At 33.9% G+C, this 16228-nt stretch overlaps 1 protein-coding gene across 1 annotated transcript in view; it reads left to right on the plus strand.

Annotated features, from left to right (window-relative positions):
- Positions 1-2519: 2519 nt before the first annotated feature.
- LOAG_18403 (hypothetical protein) overlaps positions 2520-16228 on the plus strand; it is a gene marked incomplete at its 3' end in the record, with an annotated part of 14901 nt that continues 1192 nt past the window's right edge. Inside the window, exons 1-4 of the mRNA XM_020451061.1 lie at positions 2520-2671; positions 13396-13518; positions 13781-13863; positions 15856-16003. Of these exons, the coding sequence (XP_020305189.1) occupies positions 2527-2671; positions 13396-13518; positions 13781-13863; positions 15856-16003 (499 nt within the window). The 5' untranslated portion in view covers positions 2520-2526. The remainder of the gene's footprint in view (positions 2672-13395; positions 13519-13780; positions 13864-15855; positions 16004-16228) is intronic.

The following is a 16228-nucleotide window of genomic DNA, read 5'->3' on the forward strand; positions in this document are numbered from 1 at the left end:
TATATATATATATATTAATTATATATATTTATATATATATATATATATATATATATGCATTGCGTAGTCAATTTCTTCTTAAGAAAGACTATAACTTCGAGACTATAACTTCCAGAAATCAGTGCAAAATAACAAGCAAGCTATTGAATCACTTTATATTATCATCCGGCAAACAAAACTGAATAGTTCCGACCTAAATTTTGATGGTGCCGCTAGTGACAAGTACTGTCATTGCTTCGAAACAGTATAATTGTTTTTTTTTAAAAGCAAAAACAGGGTGGATTTTCGGAAAGTTCGTTAAAATTGCAATGTTTACTGTAAAAGTTTATGTTTTCGGTCTTCCAAGCAGTGAAATTCCTTTTAACATATCAAATCTTGTATTAATGACTATGTGAGCACGGCAAAAAGTAAGAGAGTATAAAATCAAGATTAAAACGAAACTTTTGGAAGGCTTCACAGCAAACATTACAGTTGTAATGCATACTTTATGTCTTGATGGGTAGTTAATTTCATGATTCCAACTACTTTTAATTAATTCAAAATTCATTACATGGGATTTATATGGAAGTACGGAAAACTTGTTTTCAAGGAATGATGAAATTTTTTTATTAAAGTAACTTGCAGATGTAGTGGTTTATTCATTTTGGATTAATAATTTGCTTTGTAACTAAAACTAAAAGGATTACAGGGGAAAGAAAACAAAGACGGGATTCTACGAGTAAAAAACAACTTTGTTATTTTAAACAAAAAGAATTTCCTCTATGATTTCGCGTGGTAAATGATGTACGACAGATAACTGGGAAATACTGTGGTGATGTTGCCATTTATTGAGGCTTTGGATTAGTTAACACCGGTAAATAACCAGCCATCACTTTCATTTTGATCAGCAAATCGTATCGCAAAGCTCATCATCATTTGCATCCTCGCTTCACACTTTTCATTTTTTGTTAATTTTTTATTTTCTTAGGAAATAAAAAGGTTACTGATATCCGATTTTTCAAATTCCTAACAAAGAAATCAGTGAAATTTTCTGTGAATGGAAAACAAAAATTAAAAAGAATTTGAAAACCATTTTTTCAAAATTGGTGTATAAAACGAGGGGAAACTAATCCTTAACATTAAGTGCCCATACCTTTGAGAAAAATCCATTCTGAAACACATCTCAGTGTTAAGTTCAAGGGTTACAACAATCTTCAATTTTTTTTCATGTTCTTTCCTTCTTTTTCCTTCCTTCCATCTTAATTTTTTTTTCTACAGTTTTTTCTTCTCCCTTTCTCTCTCCTCTCACCACTGATCTTATCTAAATGGCGCAAAATGGCCAACAAGGCATTATAAATAAGGATAAATTAAGTTAAAAATTACGAAAAAACACGAAATCATAATAAGAGCTCATTAAACAGAGGCAACAGATTATCATCATTATTAAGAGATGTTGTATGACTTTTAATAAAAAATTTCGACAGATTTTTGCATCGCAAATGAGCTTTTGTGAATTTGCATGGTTCCATTCATGGAAAAGAAGAATTTATAAGAGTTTACGTTTTTCTTTTGTTTGAAAAATAGAAGCTGGAATATAATGAATTATAGTTTTCGGATTCCTAAAATCATCAATTCTGCTTAAAAATATCAGTTCATTGATAATTTGGAATTGCAAGATTTGCTTAATTCCTCACACTTTTAGGTATCTGCACTGGAAATTGAACTTTGGGTGGGCACAAAACGTATTTGACTTCCTTCTTTCAAGAGCGAAAAATTCCGACTTGCGAAAAAAGCAGATGATTACTATAAGTGGATTTGATTATATTTAGCTTATTTAATAATTGAAGATTACTCTATCCAGCTTCTGGATAGAGTAGTCCTTGCAGGACAGAGAACAAATTCTTCTGTTTCCTACCTTAATTGGTTCGTACTGTTTCTCCTACTATCTTCTAATGTTGTCAAAGTTTGAGAAAGATGATTATGTGATAGAGTGACTACTGCGGCGCACAATTAGTCATAAAATAGATTTTTATTGCAGTTTCTATACGCTCAATCGGAAATGCGCAGTTAGGAGAAAAAAGACAGCTAAAATACGGGTAGTTCTGTGTATGTGTGTATTTTAAAAGTGGTGACCTCGATGATGAGGATGTGACATACATGTTTCACTTCATCTTTTACTGATTAACATGAGATAAGCTTAGCACGAGTGGTACATTTTGAGCCCCATTCTAGCTGATGGAAAATTGTTTCAACTGTGATTTCTGCCATCGTTATGTGATGCTACACTTTATGACAGATTCAGTTTTCGGTTGAAATTCAAAGTTTTTGCCATAACAACTAGTTCACCGTGTTTAAAAAATTTTCAGTTCTATTGTTAAATCCTTCCCGGTACAACAGTTTCTGTTTTCCTGGAATTATCAGTTCAGAATGATATTTGATTAAGGTGATACATTTTACTCATACTAGGCCGAACTTTTTTCAATTTATAGGTGTCATCGATCAATAGAGTACTGCGAAATTTAGCTGCAAAAAAAGGAGCAGCAAGCGATGCAAAATGATTTCTACGATCGAGCACTGCGATATTCTTCAACCCAATGGTACAATCAATGGCCGATGGGTGTACCTGGTGCCGTCGGTTTAGCACAGTTACCATCACTGACACAGGCTAATCATACTGATAAGAAAGATTCTGGTAAGCTTCTTTAGCACAGTAACCTCCTTACTTACAAAAACAGTTGGGAAGAACTGTTGGTCTAGTACATTTAAAACACATTTAACTATGAGATTTGAGTTTTCCAAAATATGGTAGATAGTAATTAATAACCTCCAAGTAATTAATAATCAGTTATTACAACGACTAGTACCAGATTCCAATACTTTTTCCAAAAGTGCCACGTTATCGGTGGCTTTTTTTGTTCCTCACTTTTCACCATATAGTTCATAAATTTTTCTCCTGCTAATTAAAATTTTGTTACATTAGTGGATTGGAAACAATTGGTATCAGAATATGTAGGTATGCATGTGCGTATATTGTGTGTACGGGGTATGTGTGTGCGTATTTGTTATACCAGTGATGCCCGATAGCGCCTGACATATGTCATCCCTAATTAATGTCCATTATAAACAATTAAAGTTTACTACTTTTTTTGAGTTCAGTCAGCAAAGAAGAAAAAGCGGCCAAAAGTGACATTTCTTCACAATTAAAAGCAGCGAAATTTTTTGTATAGAGACAATGATTAGAATGTAGTTTTTCAAGTAATGCAAGTACCGTATACACCTACACATAGGTCATCCTGAGCAGTTATCCTGAGCGCATTTATCATTTAAATCTTTTTTCTTTTTAAATGATTAATGGATCGCGATAAAACAAATAGTGTTAACCATTTAATAAGAAAGGTGTAGTTTCAGATACCACGTTTCATCGTATATATCTCTATGTTACAGTACATTTCTAACATTTTTTTATACTCAAAGGTGATTACAGAGGTCAATACTAAACGGAGAAGGCTGTTAGTAAGTGAAATCAAAAAGAGATTACTTGGAAACATAAATTATTGTTTAATGGATTGTGTAAGTCGTAAATCAGCAACTGAAATGCTTGAAGAAAATGCATTAGTGCGTAGAAAATTCGTTTTTTTTTTCGGCAAAAGAAAACATAAAGCTTGTATCCACCGTGAAATGTAAAAGTTTGACGGTTCTTCAAACTTTTCCGCATGAATAATTTTGATTACCAATGGTTGGTTTTTCAACCACAAAACAATGTGCTAGAAGTTACATCAATCCTCATTGGCTTATTTACACTGATCAACTGTTTTTTCACGAAATAATATACTCTGCTGGTTAGGATTGTAATTCTTTATAGAATTTAGTGCAACTATGAAGATTACGTCTAGATTTATGAGAAATATATTGTTTTAATAGATATGTCAAATGTTTGTACCCTTAGGATGCTCAGATGGCCAACAAATTGTGGTTAGCTTAAGTTCATAAGATTCTGTCACTAATATAAATAAAAATGCAAAATTTTAAAGAGCTTTTCATTGTCCATAAAATACTTTCTTATCGTATTTCCCACTTACCCTCTTTCTGTGAGTTTATCATTTCTCTGGCGATAAAGAGGCACCAAAAATAAACCATAAAAGCAGCAGTTACGGGTTTGAGTACGCGCAGTAGAGTCTTTTGATATAGATAGTTGGTGACATTTCGATGCTTTGCTGTCAGTTTAAATTTCTGAATTTACCGAAAGATTTTTGAAGCTTTTGCCAAAAATTTATCGTCGAGCAATATTTAATCCTCGAAATTTCACCAGTTAAAATACGTTTCCACCAAAAAATTCCATAAGAAGAATTTCAATATCTATTTTTTTAAAATAAATTAAAAATTGAAAATAAAGTCAAATAAACACTTTTTGGAAACAGAAAAATTTTTTTTTGATTGCCGATCTGATATCCAGGAAATATCTGAAGTCTTGTCATAATTCGACATTCGTATTACTATTTCGTACAGTCCCGAAATCTGTTAGCTAAATTTCAAGTGTTACAATCAATCCCACTTGTGTTCAGCTGAAGAAAGATAAATTAAGAAGATTCGATCTGCTATGGATTTCTTCTGATGGTCCACTTTTTTTCCGCTGATTGGAAATTCTAAAATATTTGTTTCGAAAGATTACGGATGTCTGAATGAAAAGTTAACAGAGGTAACTCTTTATATTACCTGAAAACTAATTTATATTAGACAAAGTTCAGCAAATTTCTCATCATTATCTTTGCTTGCAAGTCCAAACATCCTATCTGGATATGTGGGACGCTTGAATGTCCTTCTGAAAATTATCAACGTTTAATTTGTAAATCACGATGATGCCGTTTCTAAATCTGATTTAACGGGAAACCGCTAGCAAGAGAAAATTACAAATGCCGATCATTTTCGATCAATACCCCATGATTTTGAATCTTCTCATTTATTTTTTTTTCTTTTTCTCCTTCTTAAACAATAGTGACACTTGGAATTAGCGAACAAGAAAGATTGTTGATGTTGGATTGTATTAATGACCTTACTGGAATCTCCTGGTTGACAGCTCCATCAAATCCCACATGCAGTGATTTGGCATCAGATAAGACTGCACCGAACAATACGACCAATAATGGTCTATCATCACTGCATTTCATAGTTCCGCCTCCGTCAATTCCGCACAGAATTGTGGAGAACATTTCCTCATTCCTTATTACATACCATTTCTTAATTATTCCCCCAGTTTCTGGATATTACCGCTTATATCAGTTTTAGTTACGTTCTATGTAATTGAAATTGAAGCAGAATCGAAAGAGATTTTACTAACAAGGTAGCAAACAACGCAAGTGAGAAAAAAAAAAGAATTGCAACGTAGGTCTGTTCAGGTAATATAGATAGCGTTCAGTCTATTCGATCTAATTTTACATATCATTTTTATTCAAATTATATTTGCTCGATTACTGTGCCATTTGCCCAAAAGTGGGGTTTTATTTGTCCAAAATTTAAATTTTCATTTATAGAAATTTCAGGTTTCAGTTAACCAAAAAGAATTCAGTTTTTGCGAGCTCAGTTTGAAGAAAACAGTAAACACGAGCAACATAGGCCAAACATAATTAACATCTACAGCGAACTTGCATTTACCACTTCTTTCGATGGTAAGAGAGCTGATGAAGAGACGTCAAGTGAAAAATGTTCAGTGGGTCGTGCGCATGCAATCATAAGGGAACGCATGTGTGTAGATGTGCGCAAGTTTATGTATGTGTGTGTGTGTGTATGTGTATGTGTGTGTGTGTGTGTGTGTGTGTGTGTGTGAATGCGAATAACTGCAATCATACAGATGATGGAAACTTGTTTCCTTCCCTGCTCCAATATTCCTTGAATTAAGGCAACACAAAAGGCACATCTGCATCCTAAGCCTTTTCTTATAACTTCCCCGTTTAATTGGACATTTGTGCTGAAATAATTTTTTTTCACAAATAATTTTTTTTTGTTTGGGAGCTGTTGGTCTATACTTGGAGAAAAGTGTTGAAAACCATAGAAGCTCAAAAAAATTGTTGAACTGGGCAATCTAGATAGAGGTTAGGCACTTTTGTTGATTCTAAAAACAGGACAGGCAGAGTAGTTTATGAATTAGCTCAAATTCGCGCATTGGGGGAAATTGATCAATGCTTATAGGGCTTTCGCAGTTCATGTAGTTTACGTTTAATTCTCATCAGTAAATGCCATTTGAATACCACTTCATGTATTTAAATGGAAGCGCAGAAACCAGAAAAAATATCTACAAGGATGATAAAGCATGCAGACCAGATCATTCAAATGTCGCAAGGGTCATCTTTCTTCATTTTATTGAAATGCTGCGAGGATGATTTCAATTTATTACCAATTGCGAGAATGATTTCAATTTATTTGTGTAAGCCATGTTGCTAGCACGCGTATCCTTTCCGTACAGCTCAAAACGATATGGGAAATCAGATTTTCGAATACCGTTGCAAATGAGCGACAGTTAACGATTTGGATTTTCAAGTCAAGTTTGGAGAACATTCCTGCGAACAGGATCCAGTTTTAAAATATGCTTAAACACGTGCAAGACTTTCTTATCATTTAAGACCCACTTCTTTCAAGAAATTTTACAGGGAGTCATGAATGCGCATGTACGGATGCTCTATCAACTGCCACCGTAAGGTGAATCAACCATGTCATCACTGTTAGGTGGGCCAAGAAAGAAAAGGTCCTGCGAAAATGAATTTCAGTTGATGGAATAATGTATTCGAATGATAACATATGGATTGAATATAGGGAAAGGCTAATCACACTGATGATCATTTTGGATGACATCATTTTCTGGATCATTTCAAGTTTAAGGATTCCGGGAAGTACAAGAAGGAACATAAAGAATAGAAGGAATCATAAACTTGAAGTTAAATTTAATTGTTTTTAGCAAAATTTGCTTTCATGCTAAAAGGGAAGAGGGACGTGCTCACTAAACAATTTTTATTAGTGGGTGTGCGAAAATAGGAAGAGGAGGAGGATGAGGAAAGAAGAGAAAGGTTAAAATGGATACATGCTCGTACCCTTCCCCCCTCCCCCCATCAAACAGACACACATACACATACATACATAACATACTCTAAAACCAGACGTGGAATCTATTGTAGCAAATTGTTCTTTTAAAGTAACGGCAATAAGTGGACTCTTTGCAGTTTAGTGGAATTCGCGTCCCTCTCAGCAGTGTATTTCGTCTTCTGATCTAGAATAATATGATAGACAGACATTTTATAACAAACTCTAGGCATTTAATAGCCTAAATACCAGCATAAATTCAGACGAGCATGGGAAAGGTAAAAGCCAAATCTTGTCCGGATTTTTGCACACAATGCAATAAACGGATATTGCAAACAACATAGTCCCCCTGATGTTGATAAGAGATGAATGAATTTCATATCGATGAGAAGCATGAACGAATGAAAGAATTAAGCTTGGCCAGATCCGACAACACAAGGCCATATTTAATGATGACGCAAACGATTGTTGGGATTATGCACTGTTCATAAGAAATTTTTACTTATTTTCTTTAATTCTAATCAAAGTTAATATTGATTACTGAAAGATGGGCCAATAGTTTTACACTTTTGGTGGCCAAATATTCAGTTTAAGCAATAAAGCCCGCATCACCATCAATAAAGCTATCAAACAAGCAATAATCTTTGGATCTCGGAAGAATAAGACATTTATGCTTGCAATTATGGATTTCTCGATGTTAAAAGTGGTAGCTTGGTGAGATCTCGATTGAGTTCACTACAGCGGAGAAATCGAAGAACTGGCAGAGGATGAGGACTGTGAGAACGATCAAGACACTGCTTCCCTTCCCATGCATCTTTTGTCAAATTAACACATAAATAATGGAGAGGACGTGTCGAAGTGTCACATTGCGGAGATTGTCCACAACATAATTATTGGCCAGTACATATACTTTTGTAATTTAATGAACATCCTTACATCCCTATAAGTTACTACTTATTGACGCTAACGTTAGAAATTTTTTCGGACCAGCAAACTGGAGGTTCATATCGGATACTACTACTATTATCGTAGGGACATAGCTGTGGTATTACAGATTAAAGGGGGAACAGAACCAGATCGCCATCGGCGATGCAGTCAGTGAGTCTACCAGTCAGTCAGTTAGTCAGTTATTCAATCATTCAGTCAGTCACTTTCTCTCACCAAAGCAATCCATCATTGTTTGTATAAGAGTGCGGCTCGTATCGTATCCATCGACCGGGAGAAGTGTATGTTGGCAAATTACCGTATCCCCGCGGAGGCCCCGATACCTGCAGCCGGAAACTATTTTTGCTTGCTTTACACGTCCCATGCGTTCTCTCTCTCCTTTTCCCGTACCTTTCGTCTTTTTTGGAAGAGTGAAGTCAAATGATATTTTCAAGAGGCACTTTCAGTAATTCATTGTGATATTTCCCTTCTATTCCATTTACCTGTTTTGCTCCTCGCGATACGACCGCTGTCATCAAATTTACATTCCCGGAACCCATACTGCTTCAACAGTAGGCCTGGACTCCGTTTGCTTATTAACGGCCCCATTTCCAGTTGCTCAGTATCTGGGTCTGGCTCCCAAACAGCACTCAACCGCCATTTTCATATATCCATTACAAATGCAGAGTGAGTTTCGTTCTTCATCTATCAGTTGCTCTTCGTTATTAGTAGTTGTCAGACAGCAACTTAACTCATTTTCATCCTAACTTTCCATTTAATCTTAACTCTCTTTTTCTCTCTTTATTTCATTACGTAGAAAAAATAACTAGACTGAACTACCCAACAACCGATATTGTTTTCAGGGTTTATAATTTTGTTCGAATCATTGAATTTCTTGATCTTTTCATTAATGTACCGTGGTAATATTCCCACTGTAATACTATGAAGATGAAAATTTTTAAAGAATTACTGTTCACTTGATTGAGATTTGCGAACTGCGCGAGCTGAACAGTACCGATATTTTTTACTCGTCAATCTTGAATTTATTTTGAAAATACAGGAACAGAGATCTGGAGCTGTTGAGATAGCATTTACAATGATTAGACACATTAGCAGAGAACACTTGCAAGAAACTTTAAAAATTAAAAAATGCTTGTTTTTATGAGAGGCATAAATAATTAAATCATGATCTTAAGTAAGCAATTTGGGTTTTGGCAAATAAAATTGACACATTGAGCATATGATCACGTGTTTTAAATCACTGATTCGATTAAGTTGTTGAAACGCAGAATCTACACACTCTCACATGTCCAATAAAACATTCTACATTCAAACTCTAAACATTCAGTGCCATTAGTGCTACTTTCACTCTTATTAATACTTCTACTACTACAATAACTACCACTGTTGCTTTTATTACCACTAATGCTATTATAAATAATTTTGCTGTTGAACATCCATCTGATCAATTTCCAATAATCGATTCTTTTTGCAATAACATTTATCTTCTGATACCTTCTCACAAAAATTATTTCATTAATACCATTTCTCCGTTGATTTCTAAACTCTTAAGTTGATAGTAAAAATGACATAAGCCAATAACATAAGTTATTTTTTAAATAATCAAATAAGATAGTTAAAAGTCTCCAAAAAATTTTTGCGATCTTTGGATGACGGAATCTTTTTTTTCTAATGATAAATGACCTATATTCTAATACATACACAGCATCCTGCTTTCAAAACAGCACTTTAGTTTTTAGCGAATAGGAAATTTTTAAATAATTTGTGTTAATCTCTTCTTAATTATGATCAAAATATAATTGAAATAGCAGGCAAACGAAACATCTCTGATTTTATAGTTTTTGATCGGTTGATTCAATACAATACTTGATTTTCATTTTAGATGAAGTTTTAATATGGTTTTAGTCAGTTACATCAGAATTTCGTTATCCATTTTCCTAATTTAATCATCAAGAACTGAATCCTCCTAGTCCATTATCACTCAAGTTCCTCTCGACTATTTCTCCGCGGTTGTTAGTTTTGCATTCATATACTGTTTGCCAGGGATTCCAAGCATTCCAAGCAAACTATGAATGATTCGCTGCCACGATTTAAATTTTCAGTTATTTTTTTGATAATTTCCTTGAAGTAATTATTTTGATTTTGTTATGAAAATTTCAAGCACATGCTGAATCGTATGTCAAGCAGTAAAAATTCTTCTTAGTCTAAATCACGTCATTAACTCGAAAACAACCTATAAATTTGGTGCCATCTAAAGTAAAACTTAGGAGCAACATGAGTTTATTTCGTCTTTTGTACTGAAATACTACAAATTGCTTGTCAATGATAATATTTTCAAAAGAATATTCAAAATTAAGGGTTGCAAGAACTATGACTTTTTATAATTAAATACTGGTATTGCTAACTGATTCGAATAGATGAATGATTGAAAGCAAGGAATTATACAGTATGCTGCGTTCTAGGATATTGGATGAGAAGTTAATGAATAAAAGATGGAATCATTTTATCAGAAATGAAGACTATTGGAGTTCCTGTTGCTTATAATTTCATGAGTCCAATCTTAACTTTTCAGTTTATAAGCTTCAACTGTAATGACATTGAGAACTGTAATGAAATGTTATTAATGTTAAATTGTCCAAAGCCGTAATAGAGCAACAACTTGAAGAATAGGTATTAAAAGGGGTAAGTTCAGATATGTGACTGCAATTGAGGGTTTTGAGTGAGATGCGTTGCGATGGCAGCGATTGCATGTCCGCGATAACTATTCATATCTAATCAATCAAGTTGACACATTCCCTGATGATGGTGCTGTTACTGTCCTTAGTAATGACTTTCAACTTTAATTCAGTCCATCTTTGCATCCATTTCCGTAAAACTTCAGAAAAGAATGAAGTAACCGTAGAAGTGATGAGTAGAATAAATTTCCAAATGCTCTCGTTGATCAGCTTTCCTAAAATTTCATGTCAGATTGATAGTAAAAAAGCTTGTAAGCTGTCTCATAACCATAGAACATAATAAATTTTCATATGACTGATTCTTCCATGAAAATGTTGGGTTTGGAAGGGAAAGCAGCAAATATGTGTATTCCTTCCGTTGGAGATAAAATTGACTGGAAGTAAATAATGGGTAAGAATTTCAAATAAACTGGTAAGGAAGTAAAAAAATGATAAAACGTAATGCAATGAATGCCATTATAGTATAACATCGATCGTTTATTACAACAACAAGGTTTGATTCGGTTGCGAGGCGGTTAGTTAGTGCGGGGCGGGGGAAGATGAGGGGTAAGGGGAAAAGGGGAAAGAAGAGGTACAACCCATGGAACATACCTGTGATATAGAACTACCCATTCCCCAATAGGAATTTGAACTTTTCACACACCGTGCTCCCCTCAAACTCCCTTCTCCCCCTCCCCATCCCTCAGCCTCATCCATCTTTACAACAGAATTTTGTCACTGTTTGTCGCTCACTAATTTATGTCCATCCGCAAATATACAGAACATTTGGTATCAGTTGATTATCGCGTGCTTCGATCACTTTACTTCTAAATCCTCTCTGCTGCTATTTTCGTCGAAATTTTAAAACCGTACAATGTACAACCGTTCAGCAGTTGCAGTGGCAGGAACTATCGGAAAATTAAATAAATTTGGTAGGCATCCATTCATTTTTACTACATCCAAAGCCACCCTTTTTTTCTTCGAAGAATATCGAATGCTGGAAATGAATTATCATTACTATTGATTACTTCCAACATGGACACTTTCCATGTTAATTTAAATACCGAGTTTTCTTTTCCCCGAGTAAGTGCAATCATTTGGTACTCATCCCAAAGAATACTGTGATCAAAAAAGAACTCTCAAATTCTCTGCATAAGCGATTTCAAGTTTTATCCTGCAACATTTATCATGATAATATGATACTCTGCTGCTGTCATGCACATCGATATTAATATTTGAAGCCTCCTTATATCGACACAGCTTTCCGAATCTTAATAATCGCTTTTTCGTAGTTGCCATATTACGACAAATTTTGATATGAACATTTTTTGATCGCCCTGCAAAAGCTGCGAAAGTTTGTAGTGTAGAAGCATGACAGGCAATATTCAAGCTTCAAGGAAGTAGGGAAAGCACTGCACTGATTAGAACCAGGAAGTCCTAATTAGCGACAGTTTAAGCAGAAGACGAAACATTTTAACGGTTGGAATCTTGTGTCTCCTTCAGAAGACCCGTATCCAGTCATTGTCTAATATGCACTGGCAGATCATCGAAAGACGCGCTATAATGAATTTCCGGATACTTCTCACAGCATTAATTGAAGTAACACGTGACTTGATTTAAGAATAGCCTATGACACGGCTATAAAAATTTACTTACAAGTCATGAAGGGTACAACAAAAAAGGGTAGGAATTGTTATCTGTTTGAATGAAGTATCACCGAATCGGTGATACCTCACCGATTACTGAATCAGAGATTCACAAATTTAGGATTATTTGATACCGTAGCTAGTGCCAGGATGCATCCATCCAGGATGCATCCATCCATGCAGATGATCATGCCTTTTTGAGCTCATTAATTAGCAGCGGTAGTGCCAATGCCATATTCATCTATAAGAGGGAAGGATAAGGAGAGGAGGAGAGCGGGAAGAGAGAATAAAAAAAATTGGTGACAGCATCATTTCTATATCAAATAATTTCTATTTCTGCTCATTTGTTGATCAGTAATAAGAGGGGAACAACCAATTGTTTTGATTGTTATCAAATAACATTCTAAATGCTGTCCTCGTTTTACTCATTTTACATATCTATTTCATCGATGATACTTACTGTTTCTTGTTTATTTGCACGAACAGAGACAACACACATTATTTAGTATTCCTGAACCAATAATTAATTTTTTGAAGCACGAAAAAACCGTACCGACCAAATCATTGAATGAATTACATTTCCAACAACGAACAAATAGCACAATAGGAATTCATATAAGTAATGAAATTGATTCTTGATATTATGAGTAACATAACAATTCATCTTTTTCTTTTACCTTGCCACTCGTCACCTAAATCTTCAGTAAATTAAAAAAAAAATGACTAAATATGTAACAGCTGCCAGAAGATCAAAATGCTTAAAGTTAGAGACAAACTAGAATTTTGAGAGAGTAGTACTGAAGGTATATGGTTTAAAAGAGAACAAGAACTGTCATCTTTTCTAAATACGTAAAATATCTTTTTAGAATTGACGTACATGTATAAAACAATTTTGTAATATATTTTAAACAAGTATTTGCTTTTAGAGGAAATTTAATTCATCCTTTATCTTTGTAAACCCGAAACATATTCTGAAATCATTATGTAAATTAACACCATCATACAAATTTCCAAGCAGTATTGAAAGGTTTGAGTTGTTGCAGATGAGGATCAGAAGCCACCTAATGATCCAGACGAAGACGCAGCTGCAAGAATGCGGCTGAAACGTAAACTCCAGCGGAATCGTACTTCTTTTAGTCAAGAACAAATTGAAGCCCTAGAAAAAGGTTTTTTTTTAATTTTGTTTTCACCATAATTCTGCTGAAAATAATGCAATGCAAGATTGATATTTGTCTCGAAATGCAAAAACTAATTAGCAAGGACTAAGAAAGTTCACGCAGCAATTATTTTTAATTAAGTTTATACGCCAAAACTGAATTTTCCCCATATCCTTTAACTTGTCTCGTGTTTTAAATGCCATTTCACAGTTTCTCCAAATCCTAATCTTGTATGCATGTTTCAAATCTCTATTATTTCCCTCTTGTTCAGAATTTGAGAGAACACATTATCCGGATGTTTTTGCTCGTGAAAGATTGGCTACAAAAATTGGTTTACCTGAAGCGCGCATACAGGTATAAACGTCTTGATATTCATTATGTAAGACCCTGTCTTTTTTTATTACATAAGACAAAGAATGTATCAGTCTTATCACATCATATTGCACAGATTTTTCTCACCGATAAGCTAAAAAGAGCTTTGATATCAAATGGAAGAGGGTTAAAAGAATTAAGTAATTTAGCATCGTATTATAAAAGGGTGAATGGGAGAACTGTGTTTGTGCGATAGATTCTAAACAGTCCTGGGATTTTGGAAAGAGATTTTATGTACAATAGTAAATTTCAAATCATTCAGGCTTTCTAAGGTTAGCTCTCTTCAGTTACTAAATTTCTTTTGATTGAAGCACAAAAATGATATCATTGTTCTAGTTTTCCACTTCCCTTATGAAGTACTTGCTAAACTTTCCTCTTTATAACTGAACAACAGTTATGAATTTCATTCAAATACTCGAACGAAAAAGTCTGGCGGCCACCTCCTGCATTGTATGTCAACATTTCATTACCGTATACAATGCATGTCACCATCTGCTGCGTTGCCATGGTTTGGTTATTATGACGAAATCAAAAAACGTCCCGAACCTATCAAAAAAGGATTGATTCCCTCCTATTAAAAAATTGAAATGTTCGGTCAACAATGACAATCTTTGAGCCCGTATTGATGGAAAGCATTTAAATTAACGGGGAAAAAGAATGAGACTATCTTCGATTTAAACATTTTAAAACCCTTTCAAAGCTACTAGTTATATCTTTTTTGCTATCGCGACAGCAATCGTGCATATTTGATACTGCTGTCTATTCTAGTATGAACCAAGAACTTATATCTAGAGGTATCAATTTTTTTTTTTTAACCTTGTAATTATGAATATTTGATGTTAACATTTTACTGCTTACACAAAAGCGATAAAAATTAGGAATGTAAGAAAACTTAGAAATAATCATTTCTGAAAATCATTTGTTTGTTGAAACATAATACATAAGTAATAATACATAAGTATAAGTGAAACTTTTTGGTTAAATAGCAATATGAACTTGCAAAATGCAGTTATACCTGTATTATGAAATATATTAATCATTTTATAACCACTTTTATTTGCATCGATACATATTACAATTTACCTCGGAGATCAGAAAATTGGTTTGCTTTACCTGCAAAGTTATTGAGTTTTCTAAAAAAGTAAGTTAAACAGTTTAATGATTTCGATGACAATGTCAGATGAGCTGTGATCCCATTATTCACATACTATTTGTATAAACGAAATTAATTATAATTCTATCACTTTTCAGCCAGAAGTTACTCCTTTCCGACAAAAAAAATCGATCTCGAAAATCTTACTGAATTAAAATACATTGAATGATATTTGAATTTAATGAGGGCGAAAGTTATAATTACTTTCCATTTGTTCATGTAGCACATTGTAGTAGGCGACATTTCCCTAGTTTTAAGGGTAGAAAATTAAAAAAATTTCTATCATTTGAATTATTTGGAATCTGACAAAGAATAAAGTCTGTAGATAAATTTATGATTCGTTTTGTCAAAGGGTTGAGACAAAAGCCCTACATTTCTTACTGAAAGTACTTCAAGATCGTGTTTATTTTTAACTTACCAGTTTTCGACTCAAATTCTTTTCTGAACCGAAAGCAAACTATCTTTAAAGGATGTATTAAGTAAATATTACGGTATCTATTGTAATCTATCCTATCTATATATTTGTATTAAACTGGTAACTTTTATAGATTGCTGACCAGGGCAGGTCATATCTGTAAAACTTATCCAGAACAAATAAATCAGTAAAGTTTAGCAAGTGACTATAAGTCACTATGATTGTAGACATCGAACCAACCCACAAGCAATCCTGACGGTTTTTGGGATTTAACTGATGATGATATTTGTTCACTCTTCTCTATTTGTAATCCAATTAAATGCATTTATCGGTAGCTATTAAATGCAATTAAATGCACTTAGTGGAATTCCATTTTTGTTTTATGATTGGAAATGGACAATTATAGGTATGGTTTTCGAACAGGAGAGCCAAATGGCGTCGTGAAGAAAAGCTAAGGAATCAAAAACGACCCCCAGGTATGGATACAACAATGGCAACAGCTAATTCCAATATCAGTGCTAATAGCGCCGCTGGTAGTTCTGGCTCAACGCAAAGTTAGTTACTGTAGTTTTTGATTGAAAAATTATTCAATTTTTTTGAGCATAAAAGAAAACTTAGTTGAGAGAGCCGAGGTTCAATAAATGGTTGTTTTCTCTGTGAACTGAAATTCTATGTTGGTTGTATAGTAATGCGCTTAGATACGATAAATGTATTACTCATATTTTTTCCTTTATAAGCATTTTCCTAACCTCTCTCTCTCTCTCTCTCTCTCTTCTCTC

Source organism: Loa loa, assembly GCF_000183805.2.
Source record: "Loa loa unplaced genomic scaffold supercont3.293, whole genome shotgun sequence".
NCBI lineage: Eukaryota > Metazoa > Nematoda > Chromadorea > Rhabditida > Onchocercidae > Loa > Loa loa.